We start from the raw sequence: 13,452 nt of genomic DNA on the forward strand, positions 1-13,452 counted from the left end.
TGAAATATTATCTTCAGAGGAAGAAAAGACTTGCCGCTAATGAGAGGCAATCTCTGGTGCTCTGTAAGGGACCCCAGTAGGCCCTTATCTAAAAATGCACTCTCATTCTTTATCAGGAATATTATTAGAGAAGCACACACTTCTTGCAATCAGCAACAGTTTAACCTTCTGAAAGTCAAGGCGCGACGAAGTACGGGCCATCGCGACGTCTTTGGCTTTCTTTCAAGAAGAATTTGTCATTACAAAACCTTATGAAGGCCACTTTTTGGAGGTGTGAATCAGTCTCTCTAATCACTACCTAAGGGACGTATCGATTACGTATGATAAGTGTTTTGGCTAGGCCCTTACGTATCGGCGGATTCAGTGCTGGGGCAGGGAGCTGAAAACACATCCTTTTTAATCCTTTTTCCCTGTTAGTTTTAAGTTTGAGTTTTTGGTTGTACGAAGAGAGGTTGCAGGAGGCAGCTCCTTCTTTCGTATACTAATGTTAGTATTTGGTTAGGTGATCGGTTGTGCTTAAGGCTCCCTTGCAATTGGTAGTGATAGGCTCTGGCATGTAAGCGGGTTGATCCCCATTGACCAGATCCTGCTTGGATTCTGCCAAGTAAGTGGACTCAGTTCCCATTGGTAGACCCAAAGAGTTCTTCAGCCATAGGTCACGCCCTCGCTGAGACTCTTTAGGCAACGCAGACTAATAGACAGTAACTATCAAGTCTTCTGCCTAAATCAGGTAAGAACCAGAGGTTTATATTATGTATTCCTTTAACATGTGTTGTCCCCACTTTCTAAGTAAGTATGTGTCTCTTTCCCTCCACCAAGGGTGTCAATCAGCTAAGTATATATCTGGCAGGGAAGTTCATGTACAAAAATGATATTGTTAGTATACAATAAAGTTTCATACAATCAACTTACCTGTCAGATATATACATAGCTAAGACTCCGTCGTCCCCGACAGAAATTCAAATTTCGCGCCACTCGCTACAGGTAGGTCAGGTGATCTACCGGCCTGCCCTGGGCGGCAGGACTAGGAACCATCCCCGTTTTCTATCATATTTTCTCTGTCGCCGGTGGTATCAACATTGTTGCTATTACCTCCTGACTTAGATTCATTTTCATCCTTTGATCATCGTTTTTTCGGCTTTTTGGTGACGTATTTGGATCGTGTTTGGCATTCGCTACAGTGGACTGTTTTTTGGAATAACTCTTTTGGATTTTCTCAGTATGTCTGATTCTAATGTGAGTGTGAGAATGTGTGTGAATGTAGGCTGCAGGGTGAGGATACCGAAAGCTTCGGTTGATCCTCACACTGTATGCCGTAAATGTAGGGGGTTTCAGTGTTCTGCTATTAATACTTGTAAGGAATGCGAGGGATTGAATGCAGAAGAGTGGAAGACTTTGACTTCTTATTTGAAGAAGTTAGAGAGGGATAGAATTAGACGATTGAAAGGTTGTGAGTTCAAGCCTATTGAGCCTTTCACTGATAATTCTAATCCTACTGATGTAGATTCTCCCTATGTATCTCATTCTCAGAGTGCTTTTCGGATTCGGCATCGGAAATCGCCAATCTGAAAGCTACAATTAGAGACATGAAGTCCAAGATGGCTGACTTCAAAGGTAAGGCTAGTGAAAGTGAGCATTACAGTGAAGTGAGTTCTCCCAGTGTTGTGGAGGGGGCGTTTGATCGTCCCTGCGACGCTCCCAGGCCTAGACCTCTTCCAAGCTCACGAGCCCAGAGGAGAAGGAAAGTCGAAAGCCTTAAGGAGGTTGTGGGGAATCCCCAACGGTCAGACGTCCCCTTCAGCTAGCTCTGCTTCGTTGCAGGCGGCTCAAGGGCGCTATAGAAAAAGCGTCCTTCGCGAGTGTTTCTCGTCCTCTCCCTCTCCCTCACCTAAACGAGGGTGGAAGGAATCGAACTTGTCGAGACCGCTGAAGCGTCATATGACGCCTGACATGGATTCTAGTCCAGAGCGTTTCTCAGATGACGCTCCGTCTTCTAGCAAGAAAGCGAAGGGGGCGTCAGCGTCACCTGAAGTGTACGCGGAAGTACCGTTTCCTTCTTCTCCACCGAGTGATGACGAAAGACGTCATGCACTGGACGGGGTGAAGCGTCAAGAAAGATCATTATAGCAGTTCAAGAGCAACTGTCATCTCGAGTGGGAGTTTTAGCGCCACGTCGGAAGGACGTGACGCTTCCAATTAAGAAGTCTCGTCCTCTCTTACCTGTTCAACGACAAGCGTCATACAGACGGGAAACGACTAAACGGCTTACAGAAGCGTCTAGTGCGAGAGCGAGAACAGGTGCTTACGAGAGTTTCGTAACGCCATAAGGAGAGACGTAAGACGTCTTTTTAGACGCGAAGCGTCATTGGAAACGGAGCATAGACATGACGCTCCGTCCAATATTATGACGCCAAGTAGGACGCCTTTGGAGAGCGGAGCGTCTTCCAAGCGCGAAGCGTCATCGAGACGTCAGCAAAAGACGTCATCCATGACGCTTGGCGAACGGGAAGCGTCATGTAAGCATGAAGAGTCTTCTAAAATTCTAGAGAAGCCGAAGCTTATGACGCCTTCCAAGACTATTAGAGCGGGAAAGAGGAAGGATTATCATTCCCTTAGCCCCTCTCCTGTTAGGAGTTTGTCTCCGCAAGAAGAAGAATGTTCGGAAAGGAGAGCGGAGACGCTTTTAGATCCCGAGTTAGAGGAAAACTCGGATGACGAATATAGTGGAAGAGAAGGTCTGTCTAACTATAAGGTGTTGACTACCCTACTTCTTGAGGAGTACGGAGACGAGTTGACGCCTGCCGCTCCTCCTTCTCCTCGCTCGCTCTTTTCCAGTGCTAAGACGAAGAAGCCTTCGTCTTTTCTTAAAATGAAACCCACCATATCGATGAAGAGAGCATTACATTCCTTAGACTCATGGATGAAGTCTAAGAAAGACTTAGTGAGGACAGTCTTCTGCATGCCTCCAGCAAGATTAGCTGGGAAAAGAGGCATTTGGTATCGGACGGGAGAAAATATGGGTATTGCTCTCCCTTCTACAACCGAAACAGATTTTTCGACTTTGGTTGACGCTTCAAGGCGTCAAAGTCTCAATTCTGCACGGATTACGTGGGGAATTTCGGAACTGGATCATCTCCTCAAGGGACTCTTTCGTGTATTGGAAGTTTTTAACTTCTTAGATTGGTCCCTTGGGGTGATGTCCAAGAAAGCCCATGATTCGGAAGGAATCGAACCTGAAGCCCTGTTATGCATATTGTCTTGTATTGACAAGGCGGTACAGGATGGATCTTTTGAAATCTCCTCTTTGTTTGGGGCAGGTCTTTTAAAGAAAAGGACTGTATATGGCGCCTTCTTAACAAAGGCAGTCTCACATGCTCAGAGAGCAGCACTTCTATATGCGCCTCTATCTGATTTTTTGTTCCCTTCTCAGTTAGTAAAGGACATTGCGCATTCTTTAACTGAGAAGGCAACTCAGGATCTGCTGACGCAGTCAGCAAGAAAGAAACCTGTTGCTGCATCGGACAAGAAAAGACCCAGTACAACGGTGCAGCCCTTTCGAGGTGGTCCGACCCCCAGACCTTCCACAAGGAGGAAGGCTACAGAGAAGAGAGGTAGATCTGCTTTTCATCCCTTTAAGAAGGGAAAATGAAGATTCTCTCCTCCAAGCACCAGTAGGTGCCAGGCTCCTGGGATTTGTGGAAGCCTGGACACTGATAAATGCAGAAGCGTCATCTTTGGCGATCTTAAGGAGGGGATATCGTATCCCTTTCCTGAACACTCCTCCCCTAACGTCAATACCAAGGGAACTATCAGCCAAATACAAGGATCCTGTGCTGAGGGATACTCTTCGATCGATGGTGGAACAATGTGGGACAAGAGAGCGATAGAATTGGTACGGGATCAACACTCCCCGGGGTTTTACAATCGCCTTTTTCTGGTGGCGAAAGCCTCGGGAGGCTGGAGACCAGTACTGGACGTCAGCTCTCTGAACAAATTTGTTCAGAAGGAGAAGTTCTCCATGGAGACTTCTGCTTCAGTCATGGCGTCATTACGACAGGGAGATTGGATGGTGTCTTTAGATCTCCAGGACGCCTACTTTCACGTCCCGATCCACCCTTCATCGAAGAAGTACCTCCGTTTCATGACGGGGGGAAGGATCTTTCAGTTCAGAGCCTTGTGTTTCGGCCTGTCCACAGCTCCTCAGGTCTTCACAAGCCTGATGAAGAATGTGGCGAGGTTTCTTCACCTCAAAGGAGTGAATGTCTCTATGTATCTAGACGACTGGCTCATCAGGGCCAGATCGGAGAGACATTGCGTGGAGGACCTAAAGTTAACTCTGGATTTGATCAAAGCGTTGGGATTGCTTGTGAACCTCGAGAAGTCTCAGCTGACCCCCCAGACAAGACCTAGTCTATCTGGGGATTCGGATGGATTCTCGGGGTTTTCGAGTTTTGTTTTTCCTTCGCAAGAGAGAATCGCAAAAGGTTTGCGGATAGTCTCTCTCTTCTTAGAGAAGCAACAAACGTCGGCGAGGGAATGGTTGAGCCTTTCTGGGGACGCTTTCCTCGCTAGAACAATTCTTCCCTCTAGGAAGACTTCATATACGTCCGCTTCAATTCTTCCTCAAGAGGTCTTGGAGCTGGAAAACCGGACAACTGTCGGACGTTTTTCCCATTCCAGTGGAGATAAAGTCACACCTACAGTGGTGGTTGCTCCCTATGGAAGAGAACAAAATGGGATCTCTCTAAGAACACAGAACCCAGACCTAGTGTTGTTCTCCGACGCGTCGGAGACAGGTTGGGGAGCGACATTAGGCTCAGAGGAAGTTGTCAGGCACCTGGGAACCAGCACAGGTGTCTTGGCACATAAACTGCAAAGAGCTCTTCGCCGTACATCTGGCCTTGAAGAGCCTAGAACCTCTGGTGTCAAGCAAGGTAGTGCAAGTAAACGTGGGACAACACCACCGCACTTGCCTACATTCGGAAACAGGGAGGGACGCACTCCTCGTTCCTTTACGAGCTCACGAGAGACCTATTACTTTGGACGTCTCACAGGAACATCTCCTGATGACAAGGTTCGTACAGGGAGTAAGGAATGTGAGGGCGGACAGGCTCAGCAGGAGGAACCAGGTCCTTCATACAGAATGGACCTCTACACGAGGAAGTGTGTCTCGATCTCTGGTCTCTGTGGGGAACTCCTCATGTGGATGTCTTCGCAACATTTCATTTCAAAAAGGCTCCCAGTGTTTGCTCGGTCGTGGAAGATCCAAGAGCACTTATGGTAGACGCCTTCCTGCTAAATTGGTCCTCGAGTAGACGTTTATGCTTTTCCCCCCTTCAAAATCTGGGGTTTAGTAATGAAAAAGTTTGTGGCGTCAAAGGAGACGAGGATGACGTTAATAGCCCCCTTTTGGCCGGCCCAGGAATGGTTCACGGAGGTGGTAGAGTGGATCGTAGACTTTCCAAGATCCCTACCAGGAAGGACGGATCTTCTCAGACAACCGCACTTCAAAGAGGTACCATCAAAACCTCCCCAGCTCATCGCTCTGACTGCCTTTCGACTATTGAAAGACTTGTCAGAGCGAGAGGCTTTTCTCGCGAAGTGGCAAGCGCGATCGCGAGAGCACGCAGAACCTCCACTACGAAAGTATACCAATCGAAGTGGGAGGTATTTAGAAGGTGGTGTAGATCCAAGAAGTTGTCCTCCTCCACTACCTCTATAGCGGAAATTGCTGATTTCCTGCTATTCCTGAGAGAAAAATCTCATCTAGCCGTATCCACAATAAAGGGATACAGAAGTATGCTCTCGGCTGTATTCAGGAACAGAGGATTAGACTCTGGCAAATAATAAAGATCTCCACGATCTCATAAGGTCTTTTGAGACTTCAAAGTCTAAGGAACCAGTACCTCCGAACTGGAACCTAGACGTAGTCCTCAAGTATCTGTCATCGGAAAGATTCGAACCTCCTCATCTGGCATCGTTTAGGGACATGACCAAAAAAAATGCCTATTCCTGTTATCTTTAGCTACGGCAAAGAGAATTAGGGAATTACATGCTCTGCAGGATAAAGTAGGATTCAAGGGAGACTCGGCTATTTGCTCGTTTAAGACCCTGTTTTTAGTGAAAAAACGAGAATCCCACGAATCCCAGGCCTAAGTCTTTCGAAGTCAAAGGTACGGTTTCGAGGTCTCGTAGGCCAGAGAAGCCAGAGAGGTCTCTATGCCCTGTTAGAACTCTGAAGTTCTACCTTCAGAGAAAAGCATCAGATGGGAGGTTCTAGACAAGCTCTTTTGGGTGCGCGGTAAAAGACCCCACCACAAGACTGATGTCCAAGAATGCGCTGGCATTCTTTGTAAGAAACGTCATTACAGACGCTCATAAGGCCTGTCCTGACGAACAGTTACAACTGTTTGAGAGTAAAAGCTCATGAAGTGAGAGCTATAGCGACGTCTCTCTCGTTTCATAAGAATATGTCGCTTAAAAACATCATAGATACGACATTTTGGAGATGCAACTCAGTATTTGCATCTCATTACTTGAAAGACGTGCGTGTGACTTATGAGAAGTGTTTTTCTCTAGGTCCTTTCGTATCGGCGGATACGATTCTGGGTACGGGAGCCGACACCAATCCTTAAATGTATATACTGTTCTTCTTTTTGGATATGGTCGAGAGTCTCTTCGAACAATGGAGGACTTAGGCTCGCAAGGGCGGCCGTCTATGTTGTTCAGTAAGAGAATTCTTGTCATATCCAATTAGTTGAGTATAATTTTTTTTTGGAAAATTATGTATGTGTGCGTAGTGGTTTTTGAGTTACGGTGTGTGACGAGTTCGGGGATAAACTCGTAACAATCCTTAGTTCTAACATATGGTTAGGATCAGGTGGTCGGGATTGGTTGTGTGCTCCTTCATAAGGTGTATTGTCATATAAGATCAGCACCCATTGACAAAGCCTTTTAGGCTCTGCCGAGTAAGCGGATAAGACCCCATCGGCAGACCCACAAGAACTCTTGGCCATAGATCATATATCTCGCTAAAGTTTCTTGAGGTGATGCAGACTACTGGGCAAACACCCACGAAGTCTACCACCTATCAGGTAGGAACCAAGGTTTTATTTATACCTACAACATATGTTGTTTACCTGTCTATTCCATATAGAAGCTGTCTCTTACCCTCCACCGAAGGGTGCCAATCAGCTATGTATATATCTGACAGGTAAGTTGATTGTATGAAAATGATATTGTTATGTTACAATAAAAAAGTTTCATACATACTTACCTGGCAGATATATACAATTAAAGGCCCACCCAGCCTCCCGCAGGAGACAGGTGGAAGAGAGAAAATATGATAGAAAACGGGGATGGTTCCTAGTCCTGCCACCCAGGGCAGGCCGGTAGATCACCTGACCTACCTGTAGCGAGTGGCGCGAAATTTGAATTTCTGTCGGGGACGACGGAGTCTTAGCTATGTATATATCTGCCAGGTAAGTATGTATGAAACTTTATTGTAACATAACAATATCATTTTTGTACATACTTACCTGGCAGATATATACGATTGATGGCCCGCCCAGCCTCCCCTCAGGAGACAGGTGGAAGAAAATAACCTGACAGGAAAGGGGGACTGGTTCTTACACCCGCCTCCCAGCGGCGGGTAAGGTAGATCACCTGACCTACCTGTAGCGTGTGCCGCGAGTTTTGAATTTTCTGTCGTGACGTCAGAGACCTAAGCTAAGTATATATCTGCCAGGTAAGTATGTACAAAACTTTATTGTATACTAACAATATCATTTTACTCACTCATGAGTTCTTGTTGTCCAGTGAAAATCCTCCATTCTATGATGATTGTATTGTGCCCTTGACTATGAGATATTTGTTGGTCAAATGTCCTAGTCTTAGGAATCTGAGACATAGTTTCCTGTCATAGGGATGTGACAGAGAAGGGCATTTTATCTATGTGAGGATTGTAATAAAGAGCAGTTATATATCTGTTCGGGAGGTGGGCCTCCTCAACTTTATATATAGTGTATATGAATTTACAGATATATGATTATATTATATATACAGTAATACCCCAAACTTATACGAGGTTAGGTTCCAGACCCCCTCGAGTAAAGTGAATGTTCGCTCAAGTTTGGCACAGGGTAAAAAAATGCAAATAAATTAATTCTTCTAGAATTTTAACACTAAATATGACCCTAATCATGCTCCCTAAATATTAAACTAACTTTTAAATGAAATTAAAGTTAGCTTAAAACATTATCATTAAAAAAAAAAAATGATTGGTAAAGATATAGAAGTGTGTGAAGATTACATACGTACAATTATTCTCTCTTCTTTCCCTCCTTCCAACCAACCAATCTATTTTTAGAAGTCTCCTCAACCACTTTTAAGAAATTCTTTATGTCTTCTCTTTGTTCTGCAATTCCTTTTCATGAACAAACAATGCTTTTTATTTGGACTAATACAATCCTTAGTTATGTCACTAACTGAGAGAGAGAGAGAGAGAGAGAGAGAGAGAGAGAGAGAGAGAGAGAGAGAGAGAGAGAGAGAGAGAGAGAGAGAGAGAGTAGGAGTGTGTGAAGATTACATATGTATGGAGAGGGAGAGAGAGATAGAATTATGTAAAAATCATTAATCGCTAATCAGCAACCCTCTCCCTCCTGTCACATTACTTGACATATTTGACAGCTGGACTTTGGGCTTCTGGTGGAGTTAAAAAGAAAGATTAGGGAAAGAATTCTTTATATGCATCATTTTGTCATTACAGTTATATTGTCATTATTATTTGAAAATATTACTAAACATATAGTAGATGTACCATATAAATTCTCTCTTCTCAGTAAGAGAAAGAGAGAGAGAAAAGTTCCTCTTACTTAAAAGTGTAACAGGAAGGTTATTTCTTTAAAATACTATCACATATAAATTTTGTAATTACAGTTATATTATTATTATTATTATTTATTATTATTATTATTATTATTATTATTTTATTATATTTGAAAATATTAATAAACATAGTACTTACTATGTGTACCATAAAAATTCACCTCAGTAAAAGAGAGAGAGAGAGAGAATTGTTATTTTTATTATTTGATGTTATTCAATTTACACAAAAGCTTGAAAATTTATAAATTGCATAAAAAATGAAACACTTTTGCAGGGTTTCTCTAGAATTCGAAAAGTTGCATTTGCATTCATGTGTCTGTAAAATACTCATTATGCTAATTAGTTAGGTTCCAATGAAAATTTTGCGCTATGTGAGTGAGTGAGTTTGCACAACTCATATGAACCCCTTTTAAATTTATCTTTTTAGTCTCTTACTTAATTTTGTTATGGCATCAATAACCAAGGTGTTGTGATGCCAGTTTTAGGAGTCGTAAATCAGTCGATCATGTTTTTGTAAATGAAGAGACTGAAAATCTTATAAGGTTGATTTGAGTAGATTATGACCATAGTTAATGTTTTCAGGTTTTAGGAGATCAGCAAGCAGCTTTGGTGGGACAGATGTGTTTGTCACGTGGTCAGGCAAAAAACACTTATGGTACTGGATGTTTCCTCCTCTATAACACTGGAACTCAGGTAAAAGAAATAATGTTATTGATGTTACTATCATTTTTGCTTTTACTCAATATTACTGTTGTGACAGCATAATTGATACTGTAGTTTTTCCCATGTATTCTGTGGCATATACGTACATTACTGTACATGGAAAATACATTACAAAATTTATGTTGCTAAGAAAGTAGTAATATTCAACAAGGTATTCCTAATTGAGGGTCATTGCACCTATTCTTATAGATGAAAACAATTGCTGTGTCAGTAGCATTCAGTTACCAAGCACAGATGCCAATAGTCCCTTGCGTACCCAATTATTTTAAATTTTACTGGTTTCCAGCTGGCGCTAAGTATTTATCCTAATGTTAAGACCTCAGGTTTGTTAGTTATGAAAAATACAAATTGGTTAAAAATTTGTCATATTTTTATTATTATTTTTCTTTTTCTTTCATAAGCAGGTAGTGATAAAACAAATTTCCAGAGGACATGAAATGTTATATTGCTGTCATTGTTTATGAAGTTTTTTATTTTGTACATGAACTTTCCTGTCAGATATATACTTAGCTATACGTCTCTGACGTCACGACAGAATTCAAAACTCGCGGCACACGCGACAGGTAGGTCAGGTGATCTACCTTACCCGCCGCTGGGTGGCGGATGTAAGAACCAATCTCCCTTTCCAGCCAGAATTTTTCTGTCGCCGGTGACGACTACACCTGTGGTTGTTACCTCCTGACAGCTTTATTCATTTCTCGTTGCCGTGGATTTATTTGGACTGACTTTCGGTGAAGTACCTGATCTTGTTGGCTTGGCATACGCATTTGTGGATTGTTTTTGGATATTGATTTGGATTTTTCTTTGATTTCGAGATGTCTGAGTTAGAGGTTAAGAAATCTTCTATGTTTAGAGTGTGCGCTATGGATGAATGCAAGGTGAGACTACCGAAAGCTACGGTAGATCCTCACACAGTTTGCTTTAAATGTAGAGGTAAAGAATGTTCTTTTGATAACCCGTGTAATGAGTGTGAGAAGTTGGATGAGGGTGAATGGAAGGCTCTTTCTTCCTACTTGAGGAAGTTAGAGAAAGACAGGGTGAGAAAGGCTTCTTCTAGGAGTTCTAGTAAGTCTCGTATTAGCGAGTTAGAAGAAAATCCTGTTGTAGCATTAGAACCTTCTCCAGTTTCAGCTCCTGCGCCCTGCATCGAACCTAAGGATACGACTACGGAAGTGGCAACCATGAGAGCCACGATCCTTAGCATGGAAAAGAAGATCCGTTCGTTGCAAAGGTAAGAGTAGTGAAGGTGAATTGTGCAGTGACCCCAGTGCAGTGGAGGGTGCGTCTGATCGGCTCCTTAATGCTTCCAGGCCTAGACCTCTTCCAGACTCCCAGTCCCAGTGGAGGAGGAAAGTCAAAAGCCGCAGAAGGTTAGGGAGAACTCCCACCGATCAGGCGTCCACCCCTCGGTAGATCCTGATGCTCGTACCCAGGCTGCCCTTGTTCGCGCAAAGAAGGAGGTATTGCGCCAATGCTTCTCTTCGTCTCCTCACCTTCACCTAGAAGAGGATGGAGCGCCTCGGATTCTTCACGACCGCTGAAGAGAGCCTGGAAGGCGCCTGGCCTCCTTTCCTTCCAGCCCGGAAGTTTTTCCAGAAGAGCCGGAAGTAGAGATCAAGAAACCCAGGAGGGAGCAGGAGTTCTCGCCTCATAGTAGGCTTCGAGCCTCTTCTCCGGTGGGGAGGATTTTACTAGATCTCCAGCTCGAATTCTTGCGGGACTGCAAGCCGCAGATTTCGGCACTGGCGGGCTCCTTGGCAGGAGGAACGCGTCGGAAAGACGTCTCTCTCCCTGTCAAGAAAGTCTAGGATTCCTTCACCTGTCTTACCGTCTCAGTCAGAGTCGGTTCTCTCTCCTTTATCAGCGGATGGAAGGAGGCGCGCTTCCCTCAGCAGGCGCTTGTCGTCTTCCAGACATCAATCGCCCAAGAAGCTTTCTCCTGGTGACTACATCTCTCCAGTAGGAAGGGATCTAGCGACTAGTAGGCGTTCGTCTAAAGACAGGCGTACAGCCTCGTCCTCGCGCTCTTTTACGAAGATCCTTCATTCTCCGGATAAGAGAGCCTACTCTTTGATGGATTCGTCTAGAGACAGGATCTCGCCTTATGTTAGGCGCCCTTTGAAGCCTAGTAGGCGCTACTCCCCAAGTAGACGCTCTCCCGCTCCCAAGCGTGGTGCGGAGGATAGGCGCTTTTCTCCTGATAGGCGTTTTTCTCCTCTGATAAGCGCGGCTCTACTTTTAGACCGCTCGATTCAGGACAGGCGCGTAGAGCCTGAAAGATATGTCTCTTCTGGGAGACTACCTTTTGAAGAGACACATAAGTCGGGGAGCGAAGTTTGTGGAGCATGGTAGACGCCGGTCTCCTAGTAAGCGACCTTCTCCAGACCTTCGCTCTCCTGTAAGTAGGCGCCAAGAGCCTAGTAGGCGTTCGCCTCATGGTAGGCGCAGCTCGCCTGGCAGCCGCTCTCCTTTGAACAGGCGCATGGATCCTGAGAAGCGCCTTGAGCATAGTAGGCTCTCCTCTCCTAGCAGGCGCTCCCCCTTGGAAGCCCGGAATTCTAGGAGTAGGATTAAGGAGCAAAGAGCACGCACTCATCAGAGTGGAAGGAAGGACTCATTCGAGAGGAGCTCTCCAGAAACTTTGGCTTCCCCCTGATAGGCGCCAGTCTACTACTAGACACTCTCTGGACAGGCGCATTTCTTTAGAGAAGGCTAACTGCACTCGTAAAGAAGCGGAGGGTTCTTCAGTGGATGAAGTTGAACCTTCAGAAGAGGATTTGGTGAAGGACTCGTCAGTTTCGTCCTACAAGATCCTTACAGATCTACTTCTTCAAGAGTTTGGAGACTCCCTTACTCCCGTCGCTCCTCCGTCTCCTCTCTCTTTATTCTCGACTTCGAAGAAGACGAAAGTTTCCTCTTGTGTGAGGATGAAGCCAACCATCTCAATGAAGAAGGCTTTGAGAGGTGTTGGTGATTGGCTGCTTTCTAAGGAAGAGAAAGGGAAAACTGTGTTTTCTTCCCTCCTTCCAAGCTTACGGGCAGACTCGGATTTTGGTACGAGTCTGGAGAACCCTTAGGTCTGGGTCTTCCTTCATCGGCGGATGCGGACTTCTCTTCTCTGGTGGGTGCAGCACGACGATCGGCTCTTTTGTCGGCCTAAAACGACCTGGGCTATGAACGAGCTTGACCACCTACTGAAGGGAATGTTTAGAGTCTTGGAAGTCTTCAACTTCCTTGACTGGTCTTTGGGGGTCTTGGCTAAGAAGACTCAGAAACCCGGATGCTATTTTCGCCAGAAGATCTAAACAGTGTTCTAACGTGCATTGACAAAGCAGTTAGAGATGGATCGAGCGAAATAGCCTCCCTCTTTGGAGCAGGGATCCTTAAGAAGAGATCAGTCTTCTGCTCTTTTCTGACGAAGTCTGTTTCGCATGCCCAAAGAGCCTCTCTCCTGTATTCGCAGCTCTCGCCTCTGCTTTTTCCAAAGAAGATAATCCAGGACATCTCAGGATCTATCTCTGCGAAGGCGACTCAGGACATGCTCGCACAGTCGGCACGGAAGCCTAAGACCTCCTTCCAGACGAAGACTAAGAAGGAGACTCCAGCTAGACAGGAGCCCCCCCTTTCGAGGGGGCCCCCCTTCTAGAGCCTCTACCTCGAGAGGTAATAGAACTTTCAAGAGAGGTAGATCCTTCTCACGCTCTGTCAGAGCTAAGAAGTAGGGAAGTAGTCCTCCAAACACCAGTAGGTGCCAGACTTCTAAGATTCTCGGAAGCCTGGACAAAGAGAGGAGCGGACAACTGGTCCCTCTCTATAATAAGGAAAGGATATCTGATTCCTTTT

At 45.0% G+C, this 13,452-nt stretch overlaps 1 protein-coding gene across 2 annotated transcripts in view; it reads left to right on the top strand.

Moving 5' to 3' along the window:
* The window catches only part of LOC135212599 (glycerol kinase-like), a gene marked incomplete in the record, with an annotated part of 99,164 nt that overhangs the window by 43,002 nt on the left and 42,710 nt on the right, over positions 1-13,452 (top strand). For both annotated transcript variants that reach the window (XM_064246157.1, XM_064246158.1), the window contains 1 exon segment: positions 9,469-9,579. In XM_064246157.1, the coding sequence (XP_064102227.1) occupies positions 9,469-9,579 (111 nt within the window).

This window comes from Macrobrachium nipponense, chromosome 41 (genome assembly GCF_015104395.2).
Source record: "Macrobrachium nipponense isolate FS-2020 chromosome 41, ASM1510439v2, whole genome shotgun sequence".
Taxonomy (NCBI): Eukaryota; Metazoa; Arthropoda; class Malacostraca; order Decapoda; family Palaemonidae; genus Macrobrachium; species Macrobrachium nipponense.